General features: G+C 45.4%; 9 protein-coding genes across 9 annotated transcripts; 4 read left to right on the top strand and 5 right to left on the bottom strand.

Moving 5' to 3' along the window:
• Positions 1-1,255: 1,255 nt before the first annotated feature.
• On the bottom strand, positions 1,256-2,374 carry LOC147071634 (uncharacterized). The gene has a single exon (XM_085947471.1). It carries the CDS (start codon positions 2,089-2,091, stop codon positions 1,384-1,386), a length of 708 nt encoding a protein of 235 aa, XP_085803597.1. The 5' UTR covers positions 2,092-2,374; the 3' UTR covers positions 1,256-1,383.
• A 9,486-nt stretch (positions 2,375-11,860) lies between these two features.
• On the top strand, positions 11,861-12,329 carry LOC147071633 (histone H2A). The gene has a single exon (XM_085947808.1). The coding sequence runs from the start codon at positions 11,939-11,941 to the stop codon at positions 12,311-12,313; it is 375 nt and encodes a 124-aa protein (XP_085803934.1). The 5' UTR covers positions 11,861-11,938; the 3' UTR covers positions 12,314-12,329.
• A 1,016-nt stretch (positions 12,330-13,345) lies between these two features.
• LOC147071632 (histone H3) lies at positions 13,346-13,756 on the bottom strand. Its single transcript, XM_085946356.1, has one exon. The coding sequence runs from the start codon at positions 13,754-13,756 to the stop codon at positions 13,346-13,348; it is 411 nt and encodes a 136-aa protein (XP_085802482.1).
• Positions 13,757-14,262: 506 nt separating this feature from the next.
• On the top strand, positions 14,263-14,574 carry LOC147071631 (histone H4). Its single transcript, XM_085946355.1, has one exon. The coding sequence runs from the start codon at positions 14,263-14,265 to the stop codon at positions 14,572-14,574; it is 312 nt and encodes a 103-aa protein (XP_085802481.1).
• Positions 14,575-16,523: 1,949 nt separating this feature from the next.
• On the bottom strand, positions 16,524-17,488 carry LOC147071630 (uncharacterized). The gene has a single exon (XM_085947804.1). It carries the CDS (start codon positions 17,357-17,359, stop codon positions 16,652-16,654), a length of 708 nt encoding a protein of 235 aa, XP_085803930.1. The 5' UTR covers positions 17,360-17,488; the 3' UTR covers positions 16,524-16,651.
• A 1,734-nt stretch (positions 17,489-19,222) lies between these two features.
• LOC147071629 (histone H2B-like) lies at positions 19,223-19,597 on the bottom strand. The gene has a single exon (XM_085947807.1). It carries the CDS (start codon positions 19,595-19,597, stop codon positions 19,223-19,225), a length of 375 nt encoding a protein of 124 aa, XP_085803933.1.
• Positions 19,598-19,920: 323 nt separating this feature from the next.
• LOC147071628 (histone H2A) lies at positions 19,921-20,311 on the top strand. The gene has a single exon (XM_085947806.1). The coding sequence runs from the start codon at positions 19,921-19,923 to the stop codon at positions 20,293-20,295; it is 375 nt and encodes a 124-aa protein (XP_085803932.1). The 3' UTR covers positions 20,296-20,311.
• Positions 20,312-21,202: 891 nt separating this feature from the next.
• Positions 21,203-21,738, bottom strand: LOC147071627 (histone H3). The gene has a single exon (XM_085947805.1). The coding sequence runs from the start codon at positions 21,736-21,738 to the stop codon at positions 21,328-21,330; it is 411 nt and encodes a 136-aa protein (XP_085803931.1). The 3' UTR covers positions 21,203-21,327.
• A 506-nt stretch (positions 21,739-22,244) lies between these two features.
• LOC147071626 (histone H4) lies at positions 22,245-22,556 on the top strand. Its single transcript, XM_085947810.1, has one exon. It carries the CDS (start codon positions 22,245-22,247, stop codon positions 22,554-22,556), a length of 312 nt encoding a protein of 103 aa, XP_085803936.1.
• Positions 22,557-24,169: the final 1,613 nt, after the last annotated feature.

Genomic DNA, 24,169 nt, shown 5'->3' with positions numbered 1-24,169 from the left:
TTGATTTGATTAGGTTAGGTTAGGTTTGTTCGGTTAGGTTAGGTTTGATTTGGTTAGGTTAGGTTTGTTCGGTTAGGTTGGGTTTGATTTGATTAGGTTAGGTTTGTTCGGTTAGGCTAGGTTTGATTTGATTAGGTTAGGTTTGTTCGGTTAGGTTGGGTTTGATTTGATTAGGTTAGGTTTGTTCGGTTAGGCTAGGTTTGATTTGATTAGGTTAGGTTTGTTCGGTTAGGTTAGGTTTGATTTGATTAGGTTAGGTTTGTTCGGTTAGGTTAGGTTTGTTAACCGACTGACCCGACGTTGGCTTAATTGTGTTAAATGCCCCGATCAGTCTTTGAACGTTTTGTGTTTTCTGTCTACTTTTTTCATATATAAAATCGTTTTTTCAATTAATATTTGATAATAAAGAAATCCCGAATCCCGAGAAAAGATCGGAATTTCCCGAAATTTTTAAAATTCCCGTCGGGTAATTCCCGAAACCCAACTCTAGTCACAACTACATTATCTGAAGTCTGAACATAATTAATTTCATATTTGAACGAATAATGGAATTTTAAAAATTTCGGGAAATTCCGATCTTTTCTCGGGATTCGGGATTTCTTTATTATCAAATATTAATTGAAAAAACGATTTTATATATGAAAAAAGTAGACAGAAAACACAAAACGTTCAAAGACTGATCGGGGCATTTAACACAATTAAGCCAACGTCGGGTCAGTCGGTTAACAAACCTAACCTAACCGAACAAACCTAACCTAATCAAATCAAACCTAACCTAACCGAACAAACCTAACCTAATCAAATCAAACCTAGCCTAACCGAACAAACCTAACCTAATCAAATCAAACCCAACCTAACCGAACAAACCTAACCTAACCAAATCAAACCTAACCTAACCGAACAAACCTAACCTAACCTAACCAAATCAAACCCAACCTAACCGAACAAACCTAACCTAACCAAATCAAACCTAACCTAACCGAACAAACCTAACCTAACCAAATCAAACCTAACCTAACCGAACAAACCTAACCTAATTAAATCAAACCTAACCTAACTCAAAATCAACCAACCAAACCACCAAAATTTTATTTTGAATTTCGTGTTGATTTAAAATTTTACCTAGGTAGGTGAGTGAGTGCAATTTGCGTATTGATACGTGCTCGATATCATTCGACACCTGAATTGTGTTGGTAGCCCTGAAAAGGGCTTTTGTTTCAATAAAATGCGAGCGAACGCGTATTATTCATCTCCATCTCTATCCTCATTCATCTCGTCTATTGTCGTCGTCGTCGTCATCCACCCGAGATACCCCCCCTTCCCGGGCTGCCGTCGTCGCATCATCGTCATCGTGATGATTAGATTAGATTCGATCACGGCGTCTTACTTCTTCGCAGCGGCTTTCTTCGCGGCGGGCTTCTTCGCAGCGGCCTTCTTGGGCTTTGGCGCCTTCGGCTTCTTCGTGGGCGGCTTGGCGGACTTTTTCGCCTTGGTCGGCGTCTTGGGCTTGGCGGCCTTCTTGGCGGCGGGGGCGGCCTTCTTGGGAGAGGCAGCTTTCTTGGCGGCTGCGGCCGATCTGGCCGCGGTTTCAAGAGGGGCCGACGACTTTCTCATGGCGGTCGCGGGCTTCTTCTTTGCGGCTGCCGCCGAAGACTTGCCTCCGCCGGCTGCGGCGCCCTTCTTCTCCTTGGATGAGGCGGGGCGCGATTTCTTCGCGGCGGGCTTCTTACCGGAGGTGGAGCCGCCCGCCGATTTGGCCTTGCCGGCTTCCAGTTTGAACGAACCGGAGGCCCCCTTGCCCTTGGTCTGCACTAGGGCGCCGGATTCGACGGCACCCTTCAGGTATTTCTTGATGAAGGGCGCCAGCTTGTCGGCGTCCACCTTGTAGTTGGCCGAGATGTATTTTTTTATCGCCTGCAGGGAGGATCCGGCGCGCTCTTTCAGCTCTTTGATGGCGCTGTTGACCATCTCAGAGGTCTTGGGATGCGTCGGCTTGACCTTGGGCTTCTTCGCGGCTTTGCCTGCTGCCGATTTCTTCGCAGGGGTAGAGGGCACCGGCGAAGCGGTGACGGGTGCTGCTGTATCTGCCATCTTTGCGTTATTCGATTGATTGAATAATAGAATGAAATATAATATTAAATTATATTGTATCGCGGCGTATATTCTGCTTGCTTGCTTGCTATCTATCTGTACGATGCGCTAGAGTGAAACGACTCGAACGGCTCGCGGATTGTATACGGCGAGAGCGAGACGGGTGCCGCAGTACCGATGTGCGAACGCCGCTCTCAGAGATGATGTCCGTCTAGATCGGCGATTTTAGTCACGAATTGCACCGGCATTTTTGCTTCGATCTCTCGATATTTTTCAATTTTTCGCGGCCGCCGCCCTAGCGAGGGGGCTCAGGGGCGGGCGGTCGCGCCGCCCACCGATCTGTCTGTCGTTTCAAAGCGGGCGAATGGTCGCGAGTCTGTCCTCGGGCTCGCGGGATGCGTTTCAAATTGGAATTGTGTCCGCGCGCGCACATAACGTGTCGGGGAAATGGCCGTAGATTCTTTAAGAATTATCAGATTCCAACGATCGAGCCTTCGTCCGGCGCGTCGATATACCTCCTCGCGGTTGCGATCGGCCGCGGGCCCCTGGCGCCCCCACGGGCGTCGCGATCCGCCCCCGAGTCGGCCGGAGTTAGCACAAGACGATCGCGGCATACAAACATTACTCGTATCGGGCGAAGACGACGGCGGCGGCCCCGCGGTGCTCGATGCAGTCCGCAGTGTTCACGAAGGAGCAGCAGGCGACGATGGTGCATGGTATTGTGCACGATGGTAAATAAAGAAGCACGACATGAGAATAGAATGTTCAATTCGAATAATTACTTACCTAACAATGGATTGCGATAGGTACGGCGCGATCGGTCGCTCGCTCGCTCACTGCGCCTCCCTCCCTCCCTCCCTCCCGCGATAGATAGATATCGTAAATAAATAGTTATAATCAATTAATTAATTAATTAAATAATTAATTAAATAATTAAATATGATAATATAATATTATGAGTGTGTTTAATATGACCGATGCAAAGCATACTGGCATGTAACAACGCACATATGAGAGTAGAAAACCATAGCAGCCGAAATCGACAACCATAACCATAAGTGCGAGACCGAAACACGAATTACTAATGTCATTGTTACTATTAAGTACCTATATGAAATCAAATATGAAGACATTGGACACTGGAAGGATTATTTTAAGATATCGATCGGGGGGGGGGGGATTCGGAATAAACTATTCCCGAAATTATGTGTCATGTACGTACGTACGTACGTACCAAAAAATCTATCGTACAATGCAAAATTATCCGATTCGCATTATTTATGTATCGCAGGTCCATCCGTTGAAGGATCGATGAAAATCCTCCACGCACAGACGATAATCGAGATAACAAACAGATGTGTAATATTATGTACCTAAATCTAATGTGATATTTTCTTTTTCAGATGCACGCACGCATGCATTCACCTAAGATGTATGGATAATATTATCAATAGTATAATGATGACTTATTGTTCTACTTACTGACTTACTTAGGTGGGTACTGTTGTACTTAATAATAATAAAATAATATTCACAGATAGATTGATTCTTATTATTTTCCTATCAAATCATCCTTCGTGGCGGGCTTAGTTAGTTATCTAGTCTAGTTTATAATATGGTGTTGGATAATGATATAATTATAAGCGCAGATACAAGATAATTATTGTAACAAATATTCGTATTATTATTATTACAATAGGTAGGCAGTCAGTCGATTTATTTATTTTTCCTGCTTGGCATAATATTAATAGCGATAATGAGACTAGCGAAACATGCGATTCGATCAATTCGATTTGAAAATATTGGCGGCCCTTAAAAGGGCCTTTGCTGGTTTTTTTTCTTCTTTCTTCATTTTCATGGACTTCACTTGGAGCTGGTGTATTTGGTGACTGCCTTTGTTCCTTCGCTGACGGCGTGCTTGGCGAGCTCTCCGGGCAGAAGGAGCCTGACGGCGGTCTGGATCTCCCTGCTGGTGATGGTGGAGCGCTTGTTGTAGTGGGCGAGGCGCGACGCTTCGGCGGCGATCCTCTCGAAGATGTCGTTGACGAAGCTGTTCATGATGCTCATCGCCTTACTGGAGATTCCGGTGTCGGGGTGCACCTGCTTGAGCACCTTGTAGATGTAGATTGCGTAACTCTCCTTCCTCCTCCTCTTTGTCTTCTTCTTGTCTCCCTTGGAGATGTTCTTCTGGGCTTTGCCGGATTTCTTGGCGGCCTTTCCGCTAGTCTTGGGCGGCATGATGATCGGCGATGGGTATTACGATACAATACGGATATATAGATAGATTAGGTAGGTGCGGTGTCAATCGGCGGCGGTGGCTCGAGTGAGAATCTGCCGAAATTTTTTTTTTTTACCGCTTGCCATCGCTGTGTAGAGCGAACGGCGCGCGGCTTTGCGGGTCGCGTGATGCGGCGCACGTCTCCCGCTACGGGCGCACCGCACGCCATCACAAAATAGAGCTTTGGATATCCCTGAGTGAGCACTTGCTCACTGGCACCCGACGCGTTCGCACGCCTTTCTCGCCTACTACCGACCGCTCTCTGCTACTTTCGACCGCTTTCTTACATCGCTCAGACCTCGCTCTCGCACGCACAACCCGCACGAATTATCAGACTGGAAAGTTCTTTTCAGAATATTCAGCTGAAGTTACGTTGCCAATTCGATCTACGCGCCGCGCTTTTCTCCATATTAAAATCGTTCATAGACTCTCGGTTGGTATACTCGAAGGATTTTCGTATTGATATCGTTATTCAATCGAGAGATCTCTTGTGTATCGCCTGAGATATAATAATACCTAAAATCACTCACGCCGCGATATTAAGTATCGGAAATGGACTCTTCATACGCTGAGCAAATCGCGAGTTCCGACCGGCTTCATCCCGAGTTTTCTGCGAGTCCAGCGGCTGACCAAAGCCAAGCCTGAATTGGAGGGACCATCACCAAGTGTAAACAAAATACGGAAGTGTGCTCCCGGCTAGTTCCGGCTTGCCAGAAAGTGCCACAGTTCTCGCGGGACCTCCGGATCACGCCGCCTGGGATTCAAGGCTCAAAGCTAAGTCTCTATTTCCATACTGCTCTCTATATTTCACTTTGTATTTCACTATATCTCATCCTAACTTTAATTTTTGCATTGATAATTCTTTACCTACTTGCCACATAAAATCATTCAATCGTGCAAAAAGCTCGAAGGCTTCACCTACCTGCTTCTTGCAACAATAGACTCAGTCGCCCCGCTTGACCCTTTTTTCTCCGCCGGCCAACACATACCGATAGATTCCCAGAATTTTAGCTCGCCGACGAGACCCCTTTTCCAGCCCCCAAGGTCTCATACCTAATTACTAGCCAGCCTTTGAGCAAGTTCCACCTACCTACCAACTACACATCCACTCTCCCCCCCACCTACCTACCGCTAGACCCCCCTACCTATCGACAACCATCATTGCGCAATACCGACTCCTACAATTTTTTATTCTTACACCCCTAAAATCTCACCTACATTTATATTTTTATATTTTACATAATTTTTATATAGCTTATATTAATTTTCTATATATAGTTTTTCTTTTTCAAATTAGAATTGCGCAATTCAGAATTGCGCAATTTCAAACCCAGACTTGTAGGACTAGTTTGAAGACCCCCCTACATTTTGCTCTCCTACATTTATATCCTTTCTTATAGCTTTACATACATTTTCTACTATATATAGTTTTTTCAGATTAGAATTGCGCAACTCAGAATTGCACAATTTCAAACCTAGACTTATAGGACTAGTTTGAAGACCCCCCTACATTTTGCTCCCCTACATTTATATCCTTTCTTATAGCTTTACATATATTTCCTACTATATATAGTTTTTTCAGATTAGAATTGCGCAATTCAGAATTGCGCAATTTCAAACCTAGACTCATAGGACTAGTTTGAAGACCCCCCTACATTTTTGCTCCCCTACATTTATATCCTTTCTTATAGATTTACATATATTTTCTACTATATATAGTTTTTTCAGATTAGAATTGCGCAATTCAGAATTGCACAATTTCAAACCTAGACTTATAGGACTAGTTTGAAGACCCCCCTACATTTTGCTCCCCTACATTTATATCCTTTCTTATAGCTTTACATATATTTTCTACTATATATAGTTTTTCCAAATTAGAATTGCACAATTCAGATTTCTTTCTTTCTTTTCTCTTCCCTCCCACAATGGCTCCCAAAAAGTTCAACATCGTGGAAAACTTTTCGGCAACCGAAATCCGGGAAGAAATAGAGAAGTTAAAGGGCTCTTGCATTCTTGCCCCGCTCATATTAAGATTTTTACTACATTCATACAACCATACGTTCCCCAATCAACCTATCGGAAACCCTACGAACCAACAAAGCAGCCCACCCAATAAAGCCAGACAAACTAGGAGTAGTTCTAGAACGCAAAACTTGACGATTCTCCCCAAAACACAGGACATTATAGGTATTGACTCCGACTCAGATTCGGATACAGACCCAACCATTAAAGAGGGTTACAAGGATATCAGTATCATCCAGGAAGAAGTAGATAAGGAGTCAAACACTTCAGCCACGTCAGCAGCATCAACACACAACTCCTCCGCAACAGACGACACTTCCACCAACAGCTCCCCCCCAACCCACCAAACCACTCCCCTGAAACAGACCAACTCCTCCAAACCCCCACAAAAACTCACCCCCCCCCCAGCACACACACCGATCACACAAACACTACCTCAAACCTCGACACCCACGACCTCGAGCAACAATCGCCAATATGTTAAAGCCCCCCCGCCGATCTACCTCCACCAAAAAGAGAATTTCCCAACTGTGGTAATAGACGCGAAATTAAACGGGCTGACAATAACAGACGCAACCAACATGCAGGACAAAGTCAAAATGACATTCCCAGACCCCAAGACGTACCGAAAAATGTCCAATCTGCTAGACAGCAAAAAAATGGCTTTCCACACTTACGACCTACAAGAGGAAAAACTCCTCAAGGTGGTAATAAAGGGCATCTGCGAATCTTTCGAAGAATCGACCATAGAGCAAGAGCTCAAAAATCTCGGATACCCAGTTCGCCGGGTGGTTAGAATGAAAAGGAGAAAAGACCAATGCCCACTCCCAATGATCATCACAGAACTGGAGCTAAGCGACGCTGGTCGCAACATCTATAACTTGGACTCCCTGCTCACAATGAGGATAAAGATCGAAGCTCTTAGAAAAAAGACAGAAAAAGGCCAATGCCATAACTGCCAGCAATTTGGTCATGCCAATAGAAACTGCCACGCACCTCCCAAGTGCGTGAAGTGCGGCAAAGGCCATCGTACCGAAACTTGCAAACGCACAAGGGAAACCGGCCCAGCGACTTGCGCAAATTGCGGAGGCCCTCACCCGGCTAACTACAGGGGTTGTCCGGTCAACCCAAACAACAAAAACATTAAGCCCGCACCACCAAACCAGGGACAGCGCTTCCCTGGGCACAATCTCGCCCGGAATGGTCCTCCCCCACGCAACAACATGCAAGCCCATAGACCAGCCCCATCAAGGCCAACATGGAACCGACCAGCCTACCAAGCACCAAGACCGGACTTTCAAAGTCCAAGCCCTGCATGGCAATGGCAAAGGCAAGCTCACCGAGCCGCCCCAGTACCACAACGACCAAATACAAAACTACAATGGCCACCTCTAAGTCAGGCTAACCCGGCAAAGCAGCCTCTGCTACAAACGCCACCTGCATTCAGAATGCAAAATCAAGAAGCAGCATACAATAACAACAATAACGCACAGGCATCCACAATAAAAGCACTAGAACAGCTTATCAAGCATGCTACAGCATCACTAGCCTCATTAGGACAATAGGCAGATAATAAAACCATCTCCCAACAGCGACTTCCCTCTCACATTCCCAATGGCTAACAAATACAAACCCACATCCCTACAGATAGCCTTCTGGAACGCCAGAGGCCTCGTCATGAGAGACAAAAAGGAAATCATCCACTTCCTCGAAGAGCATGACATAGACATCCTTCTAGTCAACGAGACGTGGCTTAAGCCGCAACATAAAGTTAACTTCCCAAACTACTCCATATATAGAACGGACAGGCTAGCGAACAAGGGAGGAGGCACTGCCGTCATCATCAAGTCAAAAATTGATCACTGCCCCTCAAACCGACCATCGCTCGCTACTCCAACCTTCACTCCCAACATAGAGGAGACCACAGTACTGGTTAACACCAAAAACTACGGTCTCATTCAATTTACCTCCATATATATTCCACCTAATAGAGATCCCACCCCCCAAGAACTCCAAGACCTCCTAGACCCACTTTTTCCCACATCGATAATAGCAGGGGACTTCAACGCCAAACACCGGATATGGAACTGCCCGCTCAGAGACCACCATACGCACCTTATATAGACCTTTTAACGTCTTAGACTTCGCTATCCTCAGGAACACTAGCTACATCCCAATTATCCGAGCACTAGACGAGCTTAACTCAGACCACAAACCCGTTCTACTGTACCTGGGAGACCCAGTAGACCCCTTTGCCACACTGCCCGACTCCACCAGATACAAAGTATCATGGGAAGATTTCGGTGCCTATATGGAGGAACATCTCACACCCCGCACACTTCTCACAGACGAAATAGAAATAGACTCCGCAATAGCCGATCTAACGACTACTATACAAGAGGCTCTCAAAGCAGCCTCAACCCCCATTAGCCCAGACCTCAAACACAGACTCGACCTACCAAAACCGATTAGACTCCTCATAACGGAGAGAAACAGAAATAGAAAACTCGGTCAGGAAACGGGCGATCCTGCTGCCATCTCTAAAGCCAAAGAGCTGAAGAAGAAAGTCAGAAAAGAAATCAGACGCTTTTCCGAGGAAACTTGGGTAAAAAAACTAGAAGACCTAGTGAAGGGCAGCCACCCTTACTGGTCACTAACTAAAATCCTGCGGGTCAAAAAATGTCCCATTACGCCACTAGACGGCCCAAGAGGCCCAGTCTATACTACCCGAGACAAGTGCGAGCTGTTTGCGGACAGCATAGAAGATCAATTCACTCCAAACCCGATAGCAGAATCAGACTCGGATACAGAAACATACTCTGACACAGACACAGATTCAGATTCAGACACTCAATACAGAGATAAAAGAAGACACATAAAGTCAATCAACAGAGAAGCCAGAGCCATAGTCAATGCCACACCTAGTCCTCCACCGCCACCAATGGTAGCCGTCACAATAGACGAAACTGAATTTTTAATTAAGCGACTAAGAAACCGCAAAGCTCCTGGCATAGACGGGATAAGTAACCTTACCCTTAAAAATCTCACAGACACTGGCGTAGAGTACCTAACCAACATACTCAACGCCTGCTTAGAACAGCAGTACTTCCCTGACTCATGGAAAAATGCTGACATTATTCTCTTGCCTAAACCAGGCAAGAACCTAAAACTCCCCCAGAACCACAGGCCAATTAGTTTACTCCCCACAATGAGTAAAATCCTAGAAAGAGCTATAAAATCCAGACTTCAAATCACCATAGATGAGAAAAAACTCATACCAGACGAGCAGCATGGTTTTAGAAAAGGCCACTCCACGAACCACCAGCTGTTACGCACCACAGAGTACATCAAAGATGCACTCAACCACCACAAATTCACCACAGGACTGTTCCTGGACATAGCGAAGGCCTTCGACAAGGTTTGGATCGAGGGACTGATCGTCAAACTCTCCAGAGCAGAAATAGAACTGCCGATGATCAAGATCCTAAACTCTTTCCTAACCAGAAGACAATTTTCTATCAAATACCACGGAATCAAATCTTCCATCAGACGCATTAAAGCTGGAGTTCCCCAAGGATCGGTACTAGCCCCCATCCTATACAACCTCTACACCAGAGACATACCCATCCCAAGCAATACCTCCGCAAGATCCTGTATAGTCGCTCAATACGCAGACGACACCGCCATACTAGCTAGATCTATCCAACTCAACCAGGCCACTAAATTAGTTCAACTAGCAGCTAACCAAATAGTTAAATGGTGCGACAAGTGGCGCATCAAACTAAATGCCAGCAAAAGCGAGGCAATTATCTTCAGACATAGGGGCGATAGGCTCTGCAAAATCAGAAATCAACTCGTCATGAGCAAAAAACTAATCCCGTGGTCAACCACGGTCAAATACTTAGGACTTCACTTAGATAAGAATCTTACATTCTTTAAACACATCAACTCAAAAGACAGAGAAGCTAGAATAGTAAAAGCCAGACTAACCCCAATGCTAGGTAGGCGCAGCAAAGTCTCCATGAGAGGCAAACTGCTATTACATACAGCAATAATTAGACCCATCATGACCTACGCTTGCCCCATCTGGGCTCACGGCAGCCCAAACCTCATCAAGAAGCTGCAAGTAGTTCAAAACATAGTCCTAAGATCGATTACAGGCGCCCCAAACTACGTCCGCAATAAAATACTACATAGAGACCTAGAAATGGAAACGCTAGAAGAGCACATAGGAAAACTAGCGATAAAATTCTACGCGTCAATGGATAATCATCCAAACGCTATAATCAAAAATCTCAACGACTACGACGAGAATACAGTCATGGACCATGACAGACCCAGGTCCTTCCTTAGGAGAATAAAGGCAGGACCCAGCATAAACAAAAACAAAAACAAACAACTACGACGCAGGAACAGATAATAAATATAACAAATATAAAAATGCCACTTATGATTACAGATACAGATCCAAAGCTGCCCCTCTCTGTCGTCTCGAGCTGCCGCGAACCGCCCTCAAAACTCTGAGCCGAGCGTCAAATGGCACAGCCCACACAGATGGATGACTAGAGAGTAGCAGCCCAAGACTCGTACTAGATGACTCCTCTCTCGAAGCATAGACCGCAACCTTTTCCTTCTTCTTACTAACCTGTTCTTTTTATAATAAAGCTTACAGATACAAATCACAGCGGCGGGGTTTTTGGCCGGGAGAGTCTCACAAACACTCCCGGAGTTTTTCACCCCGCCGCGGCACAAATTTTGATGAGCAATCATGATGGGCCTAACATCCCAAAACGAGTGGTTATCGTTTTTCTATTCTTCTTTCTTCGACTTCACTCGCTTGGACTGGTGTGGTGTATGCCTCGGAACGAGCATGACTGGCCTCCTGAGATGGCGTGCTGGCAAGCCCGCTAAAACTGGATGGGACGTAAGCTGGCGCGGCGGACTCTCAACGATGAACTCCGCCCCGTGCATGATTCCGATGTCCCGATGCTACACTCAAACTCCTCCTCCTCTGGCGTCTTCAATCAAACAAGAAGGCAATACCGCCGTTGGCCTTCGGCGGTTGATGATCGGCTGATGGGCAATAACTCGGACGGTGAAGACGGAGGTCCGGGCTGTGGCTCGAATGAGAATGCTAAACGAACATATCCATTACTAGTTAAAAACTTTTTCTCATTTTTAACTAAGATTAAAAATTAAAATTAAATTCATTATTAAAACAACACCCCTTGCCATATAGAGGATCTTAAAACCTCACCCGAGTCTCCTCAAGACCCGAACGGGTCTCTTCAAGACCCCGTAATAAACGGGTCTCCTCAAGACCCGGAGTAAAATCGCACACGTAAATTCAGAGAAACCTTCACCAGCGACCAAATAATAGAGACGAAGGGGATAATGCTTAACGTATGTGAGCCCCATAAATACTGAAGGATGATCCAAAGTCCAAAGTCCAAGTCCCTGAGTGAGCTTTCTTCAAAGGACCGTCCGTCGATTCAGATCGACGCGCATCTTTCGCACAGTTAATTTTCAACACTACCACATCTCGCCATGTCTGGTCGCGGAAAAGGCGGTAAAGTCAAGGGAAAGGCAAAGTCTCGTTCGAATCGCGCCGGACTCCAGTTCCCCGTCGGTCGCATACACAGACTCCTGCGCAAGGGAAACTACGCCGAGAGGGTGGGCGCTGGTGCGCCGGTGTACCTGGCCGCCGTCATGGAATACCTCGCCGCCGAAGTACTCGAGTTGGCGGGAAACGCGGCCCGCGACAACAAGAAGACCAGGATCATCCCTCGTCATTTGCAGCTCGCCATCCGCAACGACGAGGAGCTGAACAAGCTGCTCTCCGGTGTCACCATCGCCCAGGGAGGAGTGCTGCCCAACATCCAGGCGGTGCTCTTGCCCAAGAAGACTGAGAAGAAGGCGTAAAAAAAAATAAATAAAAAAAAAAAAATCGTATCTTCTATGATTACATGCAATAATCCATCTATCGTCGTACAAAAGGCCCTTTTCAGGGCCGCCATTTTTATTCAAATCCGACTGGTAGCGAACGTGTCGAGCTCGTTATTGTTGCTTATAAAATTGATTGAAATAATTATTCATCGAAAGTAGGTAGTATTCAAATTGTTATTATTATAGGTATTAATTAGCAATGAATGCGCACAGAGAGAACTGTCCATATTACAATAAATGTTCTGGAAATTCAAAATTTGAAAATACATCTAAAATAAGTAAGTAGGTAGGTAGGTATATAATTTCGTAGTAATTAATGAGGAGATAGAGATGCGATGTGTCGATCTCTTGTTTGTTTAAACTACTCGTATGGTGTGGCGGTTTCAGTTTTAAATAGTTTTGTAGGATAATGATTGTGATATATGTATTTATATAGGTGAGGAGCATCTATTGATTATATCTATATAACGTGTTTAGCGACATTATTATAATTAATTAATTAATTAATTAATTGTGGTAGATGGACGGCGAGATAATATGACAAGGTATGGATGGTGGTGGACTGACGGATAGAAAACGCGTTTTGATAAGAGATTGGTGCGTTTTCTAAAATAATAGGTAATATAAGGAGGCTGTTTAATTAATATTATGTGGGTAGATATTATTTAATGAATCTCGCCTCACACACAACGCACTACGTACGCAGCGTTGCGTTATTATTAGATGGTGAGTATATTTTATCTAATCAACTGCTTAATTGATCAATTACATACAACAAACGCAATATTACTAACAAACCTATTTTTATCCAAAAATAGTGGAACACGCAGGATGATAATAATATATTATACTTGGATAAATAGGTATATATAAATATATTATTATAGGCACATAACGGCCGATCGCTCGCTCACGGTTGCGTAAACATTCGAATGTCAAAAAATTTGCGGCCCTGAAAAGGGCCTTTTGCGATAGGTATGATAAATATTATTTTTTTTTTTTTAATTCTTAAGCGCGTTCGCCGCGGATTCGTCTCGCCAGCTGGATATCTTTGGGCATGATGGTGACGCGTTTGGCGTGGATGGCGCAAAGGTTCGTGTCCTCGAATAGACCGACGAGGTACGCCTCGCTGGCCTCCTGCAGCGCCATGACGGCCGAGCTCTGGAAGCGCAGATCGGTCTTGAAATCTTGAGCGATCTCGCGCACCAGTCGCTGGAAGGGCAGCTTGCGGATGAGGAGCTCAGTGCTCTTCTGATAACGGCGGATCTCACGGAGAGCGACCGTACCGGGCCTGTAACGATGGGGCTTCTTCACGCCCCCTGTGGCCGGCGCGCTTTTCCTCGCGGCCTTCGTGGCGAGCTGTTTGCGGGGAGCTTTTCCACCGGTGGATTTTCGGGCAGTCTGCTTGGTACGAGCCATGTCTTCTTCTTCAAAGTAGTAGGTTCTGAAACGAGCGTTCAACGAGAAGTGTGCACGCGATCCCGCAGACGGGGTGACTATATAGAGAGATCCGCTCGCTGCGATTGGTCGATGCGGTCGCCTTCGGCTGAACAGTGGGGGTGATCATTTTTGTCGGCGTATCGTTTTGAGGTCGAAATATTGCCTGAAAGTTAATTTTTTTTGAAAATATCTCTTTTTATTCTATTCCGCAATTATTAATTATAGCCGTTATCTTTATTGCGCACTCGCTTTGCGCGAAATGCGCAGCGCTGGGCGTGGTTGCGCCGCGACGCGCCAGAGCGAGACGCACTCGCCCGCGCCTTGATTTCGCAAGGAAGCGAGCGAGACGTCGCATACGCGCGAGACGAGCGTCTATAAAAGAGACGTCGCAGGGAGCAAAATTTTATAATTCGTCTAGCGGCCGCAGTGAGCGCATCGCATCGTTTCGATTTTTGACATCATCCACTTTTTGACACTCATACAAGATGACCGGTCGCGGTAAAGGAGGAAAGGGATTGGGAAAAGGGGGCGCCAAGCGTCACAGGAAGGTTCTTCGCGATAACATCCAGGGCATCACGAAGCCTGCGATCCGTCGTCTGGCTCGTCGCGGCGGAGTCAAGCGCATATCTGGCTTGATTTACGAAGAGACCCGAGGAGTCCTGAAGGTGTTCCTCGAGAACGTCATCAGGGACGCCGTCACCTACACGGAGCACGCGAAGAGGAAGACCGTCACCGCCATGGACGTCGTGTACGCCCTGAAGAGACAGGGTCGCACCCTGTACGGTTTCGGCGGCTAAGCTGGCCAATATAATGCCTTTCATCGTATCGTCTCGTCTAGATACAATACAGACTGACTACGCATAATGATGGATGAGTGGGTTGGTTTTTATGCTACGCCCGCTTAACTATTATTATGTGAATATATCTATCTACTCACATACAAACGGCCCTTTTCAGGGCCACCATGTCTATTTCGTTCGATCCGTTTGCATTCGTATAGTATCGCAGTAATAATGCATGCAGCTGTTGTTCGGTTAGGTTAGGTTTGATTTGATTACGTTAGGTTAGGTTTGATTTGATTTGATTTGATTAGGTTAGGTTTGATTTGGTTAGGTTAGGTTTGTTCGGTTAGGCTAGGTTTGATTTGGTTAGGTTAGGTTTGTTCGGTTAGGTTGGGTTTGATTTGATTTGATTAGGTTAGGTTTATTCGGTTAGGTTAGGTTTGATTTGGTTAGGTTAGGTTAGGTTTGTTCGGTTAGGTTGGGTTTGATTTGATTTGATTAGGTTAGGTTTATTCGGTTAGGTTAGGTTTGATTTGGTTAGGTTAGGTTTGTTCGGTTATGTTGGGTTTGATTTGGTTAGGTTAGGTTTGTTCGGTTAGGTTGGGTTTGATTTGGTTAGGTTAGGTTAGGTTTGTTCGGTTAGGTTAGGTTTGATTTGGTTAGGTTAGGTTTGTTCGGTTAGGTTGGGTTTGATTTGATTAGGTTAGGTTTGATTTGATTAGGTTAGGTTAGGTTTGTTCGGTTAGGTTAGGTTTGATTTGGTTAGGTTAGGTTTGTTCGGTTAGGTTGGGTTTGATTTGATTAGGTTAGGTTTGTTCGGTTAGGCTAGGTTTGATTTGATTAGGTTAGGTTTGTTCGGTTAGGTTGGGTTTGATTTGATTAGGTTAGGTTTGTTCGGTTAGGCTAGGTTTGATTTGATTAGGTTAGGTTTGTTCGGTTAGGTTAGGTTTGATTTGATTAGGTTAGGTTTGTTCGGTTAGGTTAGGTTTGTTAACCGACTGACCCGACGTTGGCTTAATTGTGTTAAATGCCCCGATCAGTCTTTGAACGTTTTGTGTTTTCTGTCTACTTTTTTCATATATAAAATCGTTTTTTCAATTAATATTTGATAATAAAGAAATCCCGAATCCCGAGAAAAGATCGGAATTTCCCGAAATTTTTAAAATTCCCGTCGGGTAATTCCCGAAACCCAACTCTAGTCACAACTACATTATCTGAAGTCTGAACATAATTAATTTCATATTTGAACGAATAATGGAATTTTAAAAATTTCGGGAAATTCCGATCTTTTCTCGGGATTCGGGATTTCTTTATTATCAAATATTAATTGAAAAAACGATTTTATATATGAAAAAAGTAGACAGAAAACACAAAACGTTCAAAGACTGATCGGGGCATTTAACACAATTAAGCCAACGTCGGGTCAGTCGGTTAACAAACCTAACCTAACCGAACAAACCTAACCTAATCAAATCAAACCTAACCTAACCGAACAAACCTAACCTAATCAAATCAAACCTAGCCTAACCGAACAAACCTAACCTAATCAAATCAAACCCAACCTAACCGAACAAACCTAACCTAACCAAATCAAACCTAACCTAACCGAACAAACCTAACCTAACCTAACCAAATCAAACCCAACCTAACCGAACAAACCTAACCTAACCAAATCAAACCTAACCTAACCGAACAAACCTAACCTAACCAAATCAAACCTAACCTAACCGAACAAACCTAACCTAATTAAATCAAACCTAACCTAACTCAAAATCAACCAACCAAACCACCAAAATTTTATTTTGAATTTCGTGTTGATTTAAAATTTTACCTAGGTAGGTGAGTGAGTGCAATTTGCGTATTGATACGTGCTCGATATCATTCGACACCTGAATTGTGTTGGTAGCCCTGAAAAGGGCTTTTGTTTCAATAAAATGCGAGCGAACGCGTATTATTCATCTCCATCTCTATCCTCATTCATCTCGTCTATTGTCGTCGTCGTCGTCATCCACCCGAGATACCCCCCCTTCCCGGGCTGCCGTCGTCGCATCATCGTCATCGTGATGATTAGATTAGATTCGATCACGGCGTCTTACTTCTTCGCAGCGGCTTTCTTCGCGGCGGGCTTCTTCGCAGCGGCCTTCTTGGGCTTTGGCGCCTTCGGCTTCTTCGTGGGCGGCTTGGCGGACTTTTTCGCCTTGGTCGGCGTCTTGGGCTTGGCGGCCTTCTTGGCGGCGGGGGCGGCCTTCTTGGGAGAGGCAGCTTTCTTGGCGGCTGCGGCCGATCTGGCCGCGGTTTCAAGAGGGGCCGACGACTTTCTCATGGCGGTCGCGGGCTTCTTCTTTGCGGCTGCCGCCGAAGACTTGCCTCCGCCGGCTGCGGCGCCCTTCTTCTCCTTGGATGAGGCGGGGCGCGATTTCTTCGCGGCGGGCTTCTTACCGGAGGTGGAGCCGCCCGCCGATTTGGCCTTGCCGGCTTCCAGTTTGAACGAACCGGAGGCCCCCTTGCCCTTGGTCTGCACTAGGGCGCCGGATTCGACGGCACCCTTCAGGTATTTCTTGATGAAGGGCGCCAGCTTGTCGGCGTCCACCTTGTAGTTGGCCGAGATGTATTTTTTTATCGCCTGCAGGGAGGATCCGGCGCGCTCTTTCAGCTCTTTGATGGCGCTGTTGACCATCTCAGAGGTCTTGGGATGCGTCGGCTTGACCTTGGGCTTCTTCGCGGCTTTGCCTGCTGCCGATTTCTTCGCAGGGGTAGAGGGCACCGGCGAAGCGGTGACGGGTGCTGCTGTATCTGCCATCTTTGCGTTATTCGATTGATTGAATAATAGAATGAAATATAATATTAAATTATATTGTATCGCGGCGTATATTCTGCTTGCTTGCTTGCTATCTATCTGTACGATGCGCTAGAGTGAAACGACTCGAACGGCTCGCGGATTGTATACGGCGAGAGCGAGACGGGTGCCGCAGTACCGATGTGCGAACGCCGCTCTCAGAGATGATGTCCGTCTAGATCGGCGATTTTAGTCACGAATTGCACCGGCATTTTTGCTTCGATCTCTCGATATTTTTCAATTTTTCGCGGCCGCCGCCCTAGCGAGGGGGCTCAGGGGCGGGCGGTCGCGCCGCCCACCGATCTGTCTGTCGTTTCAAAGCGGGCGAATGGTCGCGAGTCTGTCCTCGGGCTCGCGGGATGCGTTTCAAATTGGAATTGTGTCCGCGCGCGCACATAACGTGTCGGGGAAATGGCCGTAGATTCTTTAAGAATTATCAGATTCCAACGATCGAGCCTTCGTCCGGCGCGTCGATATACCTCCTCGCGGTTGCGATCGGCCGCGGGCCCCTGGCGCCCCCACGGGCGTCGCGATCCGCCCCCGAGTCGGCCGGAGTTAGCACAAGACGATCGCGGCATACAAACATTACTCGTATCGGGCGAAGACGACGGCGGCGGCCCCGCGGTGCTCGATGCAGTCCGCAGTGTTCACGAAGGAGCAGCAGGCGACGATGGTGCATGGTATTGTGCACGATGGTAAATAAAGAAGCACGACATGAGAATAGAATGTTCAATTCGAATAATTACTTACCTAACAATGGATTGCGATAGGTACGGCGCGATCGGTCGCTCGCTCGCTCACTGCGCCTCTCTCCCTCCCTCCCTCCCGCGATAGATAGATATCGTAAATAAATAGTTATAATCAATTAATTAATTAATTAAATAATTAATTAAATAATTAAATATGATAATATAATATTATGAGTGTGTTTAATATGACCGATGCAAAGCATACTGGCATGTAACAACGCACATATGAGAGTAGAAAACCATAGCAGCCGAAATCGACAACCATAACCATAAGTGCGAGACCGAAACACGAATTACTAATGTCATTGTTACTATTAAGTACCTATATGAAATCAAATATGAAGACATTGGACACTGGAAGGATTATTTTAAGATATCGATCGGGGGGGGGGGGATTCGGAATAAACTATTCCCGAAATTATGTGTCATGTACGTACGTACGTACGTACCAAAAAATCTATCGTACAATGCAAAATTATCCGATTCGCATTATTTATGTATCGCAGGTCCATCCGTTGAAGGATCGATGAAAATCCTCCACGCACAGACGATAATCGAGATAACAAACAGATGTGTAATATTATGTACCTAAATCTAATGTGATATTTTCTTTTTCAGATGCACGCACGCATGCATTCACCTAAGATGTATGGATAATATTATCAATAGTATAATGATGACTTATTGTTCTACTTACTGACTTACTTAGGTGGGTACTGTTGTACTTAATAATAATAAAATAATATTCACAGATAGATTGATTCTTATTATTTTCCTATCAAATCATCCTTCGTGGCGGGCTTAGTTAGTTATCTAGTCTAGTTTATAATATGGTGTTGGATAATGATATAATTATAAGCGCAGATACAAGATAATTATTGTAACAAATATTCGTATTATTATTATTACAATAGGTAGGCAGTCAGTCGATTTATTTATTTTTCCTGCTTGGCATAATATTAATAGCGATAATGAGACTAGCGAAACATGCGATTCGATCAATTCGATTTGAAAATATTGGCGGCCCTTAAAAGGGCCTTTGCTGGTTTTTTTTCTTCTTTCTTCATTTTCATGGACTTCACTTGGAGCTGGTGTATTTGGTGACTGCCTTTGTTCCTTCGCTGACGGCGTGCTTGGCGAGCTCTCCGGGCAGAAGGAGCCTGACGGCGGTCTGGATCTCCCTGCTGGTGATGGTGGAGCGCTTGTTGTAGTGGGCGAGGCGCGACGCTTCGGCGGCGATCCTCTCGAAGATGTCGTTGACGAAGCTGTTCATGATGCTCATCGCCTTACTGGAGATTCCGGTGTCGGGGTGCACCTGCTTGAGCACCTTGTAGATGTAGATTGCGTAACTCTCCTTCCTCCTCCTCTTTGTCTTCTTCTTGTCTCCCTTGGAGATGTTCTTCTGGGCTTTGCCGGATTTCTTGGCGGCCTTTCCGCTAGTCTTGGGCGGCATGATGATCGGCGATGGGTATTACGATACAATACGGATATATAGATAGATTAGGTAGGTGCGGTGTCAATCGGCGGCGGTGGCTCGAGTGAGAATCTGCCGAAATTTTTTTTTTTTACCGCTTGCCATCGCTGTGTAGAGCGAACGGCGCGCGGCTTTGCGGGTCGCGTGATGCGGCGCACGTCTCCCGCTACGGGCGCACCGCACGCCATCACAAAATAGAGCTTTGGATATCCCTGAGTGAGCTTTCTTCAAAGGACCGTCCGTCGATTCAGATCGACGCGCATCTTTCGCACAGTTAATTTTCAACACTACCACATCTCGCCATGTCTGGTCGCGGAAAAGGCGGTAAAGTCAAGGGAAAGGCAAAGTCTCGTTCGAATCGCGCCGGACTCCAGTTCCCCGTCGGTCGCATACACAGACTCCTGCGCAAGGGAAACTACGCCGAGAGGGTGGGCGCTGGTGCGCCGGTGTACCTGGCCGCCGTCATGGAATACCTCGCCGCCGAAGTACTCGAGTTGGCGGGAAACGCGGCCCGCGACAACAAGAAGACCAGGATCATCCCTCGTCATTTGCAGCTCGCCATCCGCAACGACGAGGAGCTGAACAAGCTGCTCTCCGGTGTCACCATCGCCCAGGGAGGAGTGCTGCCCAACATCCAGGCGGTGCTCTTGCCCAAGAAGACTGAGAAGAAGGCGTAAAAAAAAATAAATAAAAAAAAAAAAATCGTATCTTCTATGATTACATGCAATAATCCATCTATCGTCGTACAAAAGGCCCTTTTCAGGGCCGCCATTTTTATTCAAATCCGACTGGTAGCGAACGTGTCGAGCTCGTTATTGTTGCTTATAAAATTGATTGAAATAATTATTCATCGAAAGTAGGTAGTATTCAAATTGTTATTATTATAGGTATTAATTAGCAATGAATGCGCACAGAGAGAACTGTCCATATTACAATAAATGTTCTGGAAATTCAAAATTTGAAAATACATCTAAAATAAGTAAGTAGGTAGGTAGGTATATAATTTCGTAGTAATTAATGAGGAGATAGAGATGCGATGTGTCGATCTCTTGTTTGTTTAAACTACTCGTATGGTGTGGCGGTTTCAGTTTTAAATAGTTTTGTAGGATAATGATTGTGATATATGTATTTATATAGGTGAGGAGCATCTATTGATTATATCTATATAACGTGTTTAGCGACATTATTATAATTAATTAATTAATTAATTAATTGTGGTAGATGGACGGCGAGATAATATGACAAGGTATGGATGGTGGTGGACTGACGGATAGAAAACGCGTTTTGATAAGAGATTGGTGCGTTTTCTAAAATAATAGGTAATATAAGGAGGCTGTTTAATTAATATTATGTGGGTAGATATTATTTAATGAATCTCGCCTCACACACAACGCACTACGTACGCAGCGTTGCGTTATTATTAGATGGTGAGTATATTTTATCTAATCAACTGCTTAATTGATCAATTACATACAACAAACGCAATATTACTAACAAACCTATTTTTATCCAAAAATAGTGGAACACGCAGGATGATAATAATATATTATACTTGGATAAATAGGTATATATAAATATATTATTATAGGCACATAACGGCCGATCGCTCGCTCACGGTTGCGTAAACATTCGAATGTCAAAAAATTTGCGGCCCTGAAAAGGGCCTTTTGCGATAGGTATGATAAATATTATTTTTTTTTTTTTAATTCTTAAGCGCGTTCGCCGCGGATTCGTCTCGCCAGCTGGATATCTTTGGGCATGATGGTGACGCGTTTGGCGTGGATGGCGCAAAGGTTCGTGTCCTCGAATAGACCGACGAGGTACGCCTCGCTGGCCTCCTGCAGCGCCATGACGGCCGAGCTCTGGAAGCGCAGATCGGTCTTGAAATCTTGAGCGATCTCGCGCACCAGTCGCTGGAAGGGCAGCTTGCGGATGAGGAGCTCAGTGCTCTTCTGATAACGGCGGATCTCACGGAGAGCGACCGTACCGGGCCTGTAACGATGGGGCTTCTTCACGCCCCCTGTGGCCGGCGCGCTTTTCCTCGCGGCCTTCGTGGCGAGCTGTTTGCGGGGAGCTTTTCCACCGGTGGATTTTCGGGCAGTCTGCTTGGTACGAGCCATGTCTTCTTCTTCAAAGTAGTAGGTTCTGAAACGAGCGTTCAACGAGAAGTGTGCACGCGATCCCGCAGACGGGGTGACTATATAGAGAGATCCGCTCGCTGCGATTGGTCGATGCGGTCGCCTTCGGCTGAACAGTGGGGGTGATCATTTTTGTCGGCGTATCGTTTTGAGGTCGAAATATTGCCTGAAAGTTAATTTTTTTTGAAAATATCTCTTTTTATTCTATTCCGCAATTATTAATTATAGCCGTTATCTTTATTGCGCACTCGCTTTGCGCGAAATGCGCAGCGCTGGGCGTGGTTGCGCCGCGACGCGCCAGAGCGAGACGCACTCGCCCGCGCCTTGATTTCGCAAGGAAGCGAGCGAGACGTCGCATACGCGCGAGACGAGCGTCTATAAAAGAGACGTCGCAGGGAGCAAAATTTTATAATTCGTCTAGCGGCCGCAGTGAGCGCATCGCATCGTTTCGATTTTTGACATCATCCACTTTTTGACACTCATACAAGATGACCGGTCGCGGTAAAGGAGGAAAGGGATTGGGAAAAGGGGGCGCCAAGCGTCACAGGAAGGTTCTTCGCGATAACATCCAGGGCATCACGAAGCCTGCGATCCGTCGTCTGGCTCGTCGCGGCGGAGTCAAGCGCATATCTGGCTTGATTTACGAAGAGACCCGAGGAGTCCTGAAGGTGTTCCTCGAGAACGTCATCAGGGACGCCGTCACCTACACGGAGCACGCGAAGAGGAAGACCGTCACCGCCATGGACGTCGTGTACGCCCTGAAGAGACAGGGTCGCACCCTGTACGGTTTCGGCGGCTAAGCTGGCCAATATAATGCCTTTCATCGTATCGTCTCGTCTAGATACAATACAGACTGACTACGCATAATGATGGATGAGTGGGTTGGTTTTTATGCTACGCCCGCTTAACTATTATTATGTGAATATATCTATCTACTCACATACAAACGGCCCTTTTCAGGGCCACCATGTCTATTTCGTTCGATCCGTTTGCATTCGTATAGTATCGCAGTAATAATGCATGCAGCTGTTGTTCGGTTAGGTTAGGTTTGATTTGATTACGTTAGGTTAGGTTTGATTTGATTTGATTTGATTAGGTTAGGTTTGATTTGGTTAGGTTAGGTTTGTTCGGTTAGGCTAGGTTTGATTTGGTTAGGTTAGGTTTGTTCGGTTAGGTTGGGTTTGATTTGATTTGATTAGGTTAGGTTTATTCGGTTAGGTTAGGTTTGATTTGGTTAGGTTAGGTTAGGTTTGTTCGGTTAGGTTGGGTTTGATTTGATTTGATTAGGTTAGGTTTATTCGGTTAGGTTAGGTTTGATTTGGTTAGGTTAGGTTTGTTCGGTTATGTTGGGTTTGATTTGGTTAGGTTAGGTTTGTTCGGTTAGGTTGGGTTTGATTTGGTTAGGTTAGGTTAGGTTTGTTCGGTTAGGTTAGGTTTGATTTGGTTAGGTTAGGTTTGTTCGGTTAGGTTGGGTTTGATTTGATTAGGTTAGGTTTGATTTGATTAGGTTAGGTTAGGTTTGTTCGGTTAGGTTAGGTTTGATTTGGTTAGGTTAGGTTTGTTCGGTTAGGTTGGGTTTGATTTGATTAGGTTAGGTTTGTTCGGTTAGGCTAGGTTTGATTTGATTAGGTTAGGTTTGTTCGGTTAGGTTAGGTTAGGTTAGGTTAGGTTAGGTTAGGTTAGGTTAGGTTAGGTTAGGTTAGGTTAGGTTAGGTTAGGTTAGGTTAGGTTAGGTTAGGTTAGGTTAGGTTAGGTTAGGTTAGGTTAGGTTAGGTTAGGTTAGGTTAGGTTAGGTTAGGTTAGGTTAGGTTAGGTTAGGTTAGGTTAGGTTAGGTTAGGTTAGGTTAGGTTAGGTTAGGTTAGGTTAGGTTAGGTTAGGTTAGGTTAGGTTAGGTTAGGTTAGGTTAGGTTAGGTTAGGTTAGGTTAGGTTAGGTTAGGTTAGGTTAGGTTAGGTTAGGTTAGGTTAGGTTAGGTTAGGTTAGGTTAGGTTAGGTTAGGTTAGGTTAGGTTAGGTTAGGTTAGGTTAGGTTAGGTTAGGTTAGGTTAGGTTAGGTTAGGTTAGGTTAGGTTAGGTTAGGTTAGGTTAGGTTAGGTTAGGTTAGGTTAGGTTAGGTTAGGTTAGGTTAGGTTAGGTTAGGTTAGGTTAGGTTAGGTTAGGTTAGGTTAGGTTAGGTTAGGTTAGGTTAGGTTAGGTTAGGTTAGGTTAGGTTAGGTTAGGTTAGGTTAGGTTAGGTTAGGTTAGGTTAGGTTAGGTTAGGTTAGGTTAGGTTAGGTTAGGTTAGGTTAGGTTAGGTTAGGTTAGGTTAGGTTAGGTTAGGTTAGGTTAGGTTAGGTTAGGTTAGGTTAGGTTAGGTTAGGTTAGGTTAGGTTAGGTTAGGTTAGGTTAGGTTAGGTTAGGTTAGGTTAGGTTAG

This window comes from Rhyacophila brunnea, unplaced genomic scaffold (assembly GCF_057557595.1).
Source record: "Rhyacophila brunnea isolate RB1 unplaced genomic scaffold, BYU_Rbru_1.0 scaffold_2, whole genome shotgun sequence".
NCBI lineage: Eukaryota > Metazoa > Arthropoda > Insecta > Trichoptera > Rhyacophilidae > Rhyacophila > Rhyacophila brunnea.
This window is presented reverse-complemented; position numbering and strand designations above follow the sequence as displayed.

Excerpts from the sequence above, each read along its gene's own strand:
- LOC147071632 (XM_085946356.1), bottom strand. The coding sequence starts at position 13,756 with ATGGCTCGTACCAAGCAGACTGCCCGAAAATCCACCGGTGGAAAAGCT.
- LOC147071631 (XM_085946355.1), top strand. The coding sequence starts at position 14,263 with ATGACCGGTCGCGGTAAAGGAGGAAAGGGATTGGGAAAAGGGGGCGCC.
- LOC147071626 (XM_085947810.1), top strand. The coding sequence starts at position 22,245 with ATGACCGGTCGCGGTAAAGGAGGAAAGGGATTGGGAAAAGGGGGCGCC.
- LOC147071630 (XM_085947804.1), bottom strand. The coding sequence starts at position 17,359 with ATGGCAGATACAGCAGCACCCGTCACCGCTTCGCCGGTGCCCTCTACC.
- LOC147071634 (XM_085947471.1), bottom strand. The coding sequence starts at position 2,091 with ATGGCAGATACAGCAGCACCCGTCACCGCTTCGCCGGTGCCCTCTACC.
- LOC147071628 (XM_085947806.1), top strand. The coding sequence starts at position 19,921 with ATGTCTGGTCGCGGAAAAGGCGGTAAAGTCAAGGGAAAGGCAAAGTCT.
- LOC147071629 (XM_085947807.1), bottom strand. The coding sequence starts at position 19,597 with ATGCCGCCCAAGACTAGCGGAAAGGCCGCCAAGAAATCCGGCAAAGCC.
- LOC147071633 (XM_085947808.1), top strand. The coding sequence starts at position 11,939 with ATGTCTGGTCGCGGAAAAGGCGGTAAAGTCAAGGGAAAGGCAAAGTCT.
- LOC147071627 (XM_085947805.1), bottom strand. The coding sequence starts at position 21,738 with ATGGCTCGTACCAAGCAGACTGCCCGAAAATCCACCGGTGGAAAAGCT.